The sequence below is a fragment of the Myotis brandtii genome, unplaced genomic scaffold (genome assembly GCF_000412655.1).
Source record: "Myotis brandtii unplaced genomic scaffold, ASM41265v1 scaffold1236, whole genome shotgun sequence".
Lineage (NCBI taxonomy): Eukaryota > Metazoa > Chordata > Mammalia > Chiroptera > Vespertilionidae > Myotis > Myotis brandtii.
The window spans coordinates 632,747-637,292 of record NW_005354316.1 but is presented as its reverse complement, the minus strand read 5'-3'; the positions used below and the strand labels follow the sequence as shown (position 1 = coordinate 637,292).

Genomic DNA, 4,546 nt, shown 5'->3' with positions numbered 1-4,546 from the left:
AGGACACGTGCCCACCGTCACACACGCGTGACAGGCCTGTTTCCCGAGACCCCCCCCAGCTCCTGCCCCTCCCCCGCCTCTGCCCTGGGGCGCTTTGTTGAGATGCTCCAGGGCCTTGGAGGTGGACTTAGAGGCGGGATGACCATGACCATGGCCGCAGATAACTCGGAGGGCGTGGCCGCCCAGGACAGTGCCGGCTCCAGGGCTGGGGTGCTGAGCCTGTGTCCCCCCACCCCCTCAGTTCTTCGTGTTGCTGCTGCTGGTGTTCCTGCTGGAGGTCACCGTCACCGTCCTCTTCTTCGCCTACACCGACAAGGTCAGCCCCTCGGCCACCGGCTTCTGGGGGCTCCGTCAGCGAGGGGCCGCAGGCTAGTGTGCCGGCCAGCGGCTGGCCTCAGCGGCCCCTCGTCTGACGCCGAGCTCGCTGTGGGTAGTTGATCTCCCACTTGTCCCCTTGGGCGTCTGTTTGTCAGTCCGGGCTCACTCACACGGTTTGTTCCCGGGGTGGTGACCCGGGACTGTGACTTCCTGCTCATCTGCCCGCCTGTGCGTGGGCGCTCAGCTGGCTCCCGCCGCCCAGGCGTGGCCCCGCGCTCTTTGGGGACCACTTCCTTTTTCCTGGCACCAGAGACGCCCTCCTTTCCTGGAGGGTCTTAGGGACGGAGCCTGGTTTGCTCCTTGCTCGGGGGTGTTGGAGCCTCAAGGCCCCTCAGCCGACGGCATGGTTGTGTGCTGACCGGTGGGCACACCCGGCTCGGAGTCTGTGTACCTGTCTGTCTGTACGTCCAGCTGAGCTTGGACTGCTGTGTCTGACTCTACTCCAGTGCTCAGCACCCAGGGGCCGGCAGACGGCAGAACAAAGGCCTGTGCGCTGCGGGGACTTCTGGGGGGAGGTGACTCCAGGGAGGGGCCGAGGGCAGGCGTTGCGGGTCTGCACAGGGAGGCCCCGCTGACCACACTGCCCCTGCAGATCGACAGGTATGCGCAGCGCGATCTGAAGAAGGGCCTGCACCTGTACGGCACCCCGGGCAACGTGGGGCTCACCAACGCCTGGAGCATCATCCAGACCGATGTGAGGGGGCAGGTGGAGGAGGGCGTGGGGCGGCCCTGCCTGTGGGGCAGGAGGCATGGCGGGTGGGGCGTGGCTGGACCTGTGGGCAGGATGTGTGGTGTGGGCCCCTCAGCGAGATCCCGCCCGGTGCCTCCCGCAGTTCCGCTGCTGCGGCGTCTCCAACTACACGGACTGGTTCGAGGTGTACAATGCCACGCGCGTGCCCGACTCCTGCTGCCTGGAGTTCAGTGAGAGCTGCGGGCTGCATGCCCCTGGCACCTGGTGGAAGGCGGTGAGCCGGCGCCCGTCCCGTCTGTCTGCTGGTTTGGCCCCAGGACCTGGGGGTAGAGGGCCAGCCTCGCAGCAATGCGCCCGGTGACACCCCCCCTTTCTCCAGCCGTGCTACGAGACCGTGAAGATGTGGCTCCAGGAGAACCTGCTGGCCGTGGGCGTCTTCGGGCTGTGCACGGCGCTGGTGCAGGTAGGGAGGGCGCCCCCGGGAACAAAGCCGCAGATGCCCTGCCCTCATGGAGCCCCGTCCCCAGGAGGAGGTGGGTCCGTGCGGGTGGACAGGGAGCCTCCATGAGCGAAGTGGAGGAGGCGCAGCCTGGACGCCTGTGTGAGGACCCTGGGTACTCCCAGCCCTGTTCCTGCAGCCCCTGCCCAGCGGGTGGTGCTCACAGGGCTGCCCAGGGTAGAGGGAGGGTGGGCCGCCCAGGCCCTGACGGCAGGTCCAGCTGGGGCCTGTGCCCCTACCCCTGGCCCCATGGAATCCCGAGTGTCTGCATCCTGGGGGCTAAGCCGTGTCAGTAACCATGGTCATCAGGGCAGCCACCGTTCCTGGGTCGAAGCCAGAGCAGATGAACATGCAGAAATGACGATCACAACTGGATGAATGGGCAAGGGGCAGGGTGCTAGGGCCCGGCAGGTGGGCGCTGGCCCTGAGGCCGCCTGCAGAGCCCAGGCTGGCCATGCCAGGGAGAGGCGGGCCTGGGCTGAGTCCCAGGAGCCCCAAGGTGCCCACTATGCCTGCAGGGCTGAGGGGGTGGTTGTGATGGATCTGAATTGCCAAGGGTGGGGGGCCATCCTCAGAGGGGCTGGGCGCCCGCAGGCAGGACATGGCTCTGGCTCCGCTCAGCCCAGCCCCCCGTGTCCCCGCAGATCTTGGGCCTGACCTTTGCTATGACCATGTACTGCCAGGTGGTGAAGGCCGACACCTACTGCGCGTAGGCTGCCCTGCCTGCCACCTGCTTCGCTGCCAAAGGATGCCACCCACCGGGGAGACGACCTCATGCCAGAGGGGCAGCTGGCACCTTCCGTGTCCACCCACATATTCTCCAGAGCAGCTTTACTGGGAACCGACACAGGGCTGGGGTGGGGGGAGGGCCTCCTGCGGCCCCGGTGCTTGGGCAGGAGGAGCCCCATCATCACATTCCATGTGGGGCAGGGCAGGCTCCCGGTGCGTCTAATAAAGTGCGTGGGCAGCAGCCCCCCGTTTGTCACTGCCCTGACTCCCCACGGGGGCACCACGCCTAGGCAAGCCCGTGGCTGTGGGCCCCCTACCCACGTGGGGCTGGTGCCTGGTGGAGTGGGGTTCCACGACACACACAGGCTCAGGCGAGCTGCCCAGCCAGCAGATGGGGTTGTGTGTCTGAGGACAAGCCCCCAAACCTCCACTAGATTAGCTCCAGGAAGTGGTGCAGAGGCCCCAGGAACCGCGAGGAGTCCCCCTGACCTGTCCAGTGTCTCCATCCCCCTGCATTTCTGTCCCCCCGCCCCTGTGTCCTCAGCAAGGCGCTGACCTGTCCAGTGTCTCCATCCCCCTGCATTTCTGTGTCCCCCCTATCCCCCTGTGTCCTCAGCAAGGCCAGTTCAGTTCCTTGCTGCCTGTTAGGGGTTCCTGTTCTGTCCTGGGAACATGGCCCTGAAGTGTTTCTTTGTACGACTTTGCAAATAAAGGGGCCGTGGGGAGCAAGCCGCTGCCAGGCCCAGCACCAGCCAAGCACCTTGGTGGCGTCCTGCGACCTGGGCTGATGGGCAGTGAGGGGCTGGGGCTGGGTCCAGTGGGGATGGGCCTCTCAGGAGCCTCGTGCTGTGGGGCATCTGACCCCCTCAAGCCCCACCCACAACCCCCATTCCTGCCTGCTCCATGGTCCTGCCTTGGTCAACCCACCTAGTGACTGCAGGGTGCCCGGTCCCCGGTTTCTGGTGTGCCCCCACGTCCTCCCAAACTAACACAGGCTGCGATCTTGGACAGTTAACACGAACTTTCTTACACACCAGCAGCAGATGCCCAGAAGTGAGGTGAGAACAGTCACACAGCAAAGCTATCTCCCTCTAACCTGCAGTGCCCGCCCCGTGCCCAGCTCCCAACGAGGGGACAGCTATCCTCCAGCGCCTCAATCCGAGGGCCCCCCAGTGTTCGATCCCGGGAGAGCGGCTGTCCTGCAGGTTCCGGGACTGGCCAGGGCGCTGTCACTCCACAGTGACCAGAGCTGCCGGCACCAGTGGGCTCCGGGGTCCTGCTGCCAGTGAGGCCCACGCCTGGCGTCTCCGAGCGGGTTTCGGCAGTGGCCTGACACTTGGCGCGGGGGACTTGGTGGCTTGTTGGCAGTGTGAGGCCCAGGGTGACGTGGTGGGGCCGCCCCTGCCAGGAGTCCGGGTCTGGGAGCTGGGTCATTCTGAGGCCTCCAGACCCGTTGGAACCACTGGCCGCATGGAGCAGCCGGAGCCCTGCACCGTGGGGCTGGCGACTGTCCTCACGGTGCCCGGCCAGGGCTGTCTCTCCTCACGGCACTGCGAGGAGGGGGCCCACCCAAGGACTGCAATAGACATGGCCAGGAAGGCAGAGAACAGTCTGTATTTCCCACGTCCGTGAGTCCATTGCTGACAAAGGTCTGCCCAGAGCTGGGCCTAGAGCAGGTCGTAGAAGTAGTCCAGGCCCTGGCCCAGCTCCCAGATGGACAGCCCGACGCCCAGCTCCCTGGCCAGCTCCAGCCGCATCTGCACGGACTGCAGACAGGGAAGTGTCAGCCGCCTCGTCCCCAGCGCAACCCCGGTGGCCCACGCACCCCAAAACAGGCCCAGGTCCGAGCCCCTTGTCCCCAGAGGGAAGGTCTGCCATGCCCCCCCCGTCGCCGCCAGGCGGCCCACGAACCTTCAGAGTCGGGTAGAAGATGATGTGCCTGCCTCCTCGGCTTCTGCAAAGGACAGTGGGACCGAATGCCTCCCACTTCTCCCAGCCCCGCCCCCTGGGGCCCAGGTCTGAGGTCCCTTGGAATACCCTCAGGGCAGTGGTGGGCTTGTGGCCAGGGGCCAGGGCCAGCCCCTCAGCCCAGGGCTCATGCTGGACACTCACCTCTTGTACTCGAAAAAGTGCTCCGCAGCCTGGCTGTCCCACTCGATCCGGGGCCTGTGCTCCTTCAGGGTCTGGATGTACCTGGGGAGGCCGGGGGGTGAGCGCCAGCACCGGGAGAGGAAGGGACCAAGGCAAAG

At 66.2% G+C, this 4,546-nt stretch overlaps 2 protein-coding genes across 4 annotated transcripts in view; one reads left to right on the top strand and one right to left on the bottom strand.

Annotated features, from left to right (window-relative positions):
- The window catches only part of CD151 (CD151 molecule (Raph blood group)), a 23,765-nt gene extending 21,225 nt beyond the window's left edge, over positions 1-2,540 (top strand). For all 3 annotated transcript variants that reach the window (XM_014533978.1, XM_014533983.1, XM_014533982.1), the window contains 5 exons: positions 242-316; positions 971-1,072; positions 1,212-1,343; positions 1,449-1,532; positions 2,213-2,540. In XM_014533978.1, the coding sequence (XP_014389464.1) occupies positions 242-316; positions 971-1,072; positions 1,212-1,343; positions 1,449-1,532; positions 2,213-2,281 (462 nt within the window). In that variant the 3' untranslated portion in view covers positions 2,282-2,540. The remainder of the gene's footprint in view (positions 1-241; positions 317-970; positions 1,073-1,211; positions 1,344-1,448; positions 1,533-2,212) is intronic.
- A 763-nt stretch (positions 2,541-3,303) lies between these two features.
- The window catches only part of CHID1 (chitinase domain containing 1), an 11,549-nt gene continuing 10,306 nt past the window's right edge, over positions 3,304-4,546 (bottom strand). Inside the window, exons 10-12 of the mRNA XM_005859221.2 lie at positions 4,410-4,490; positions 4,209-4,251; positions 3,304-4,063 (exon numbers count right to left, since the gene is read on the bottom strand). Of these exons, the coding sequence (XP_005859283.1) occupies positions 3,965-4,063; positions 4,209-4,251; positions 4,410-4,490 (223 nt within the window). The 3' untranslated portion in view covers positions 3,304-3,964. The remainder of the gene's footprint in view (positions 4,064-4,208; positions 4,252-4,409; positions 4,491-4,546) is intronic.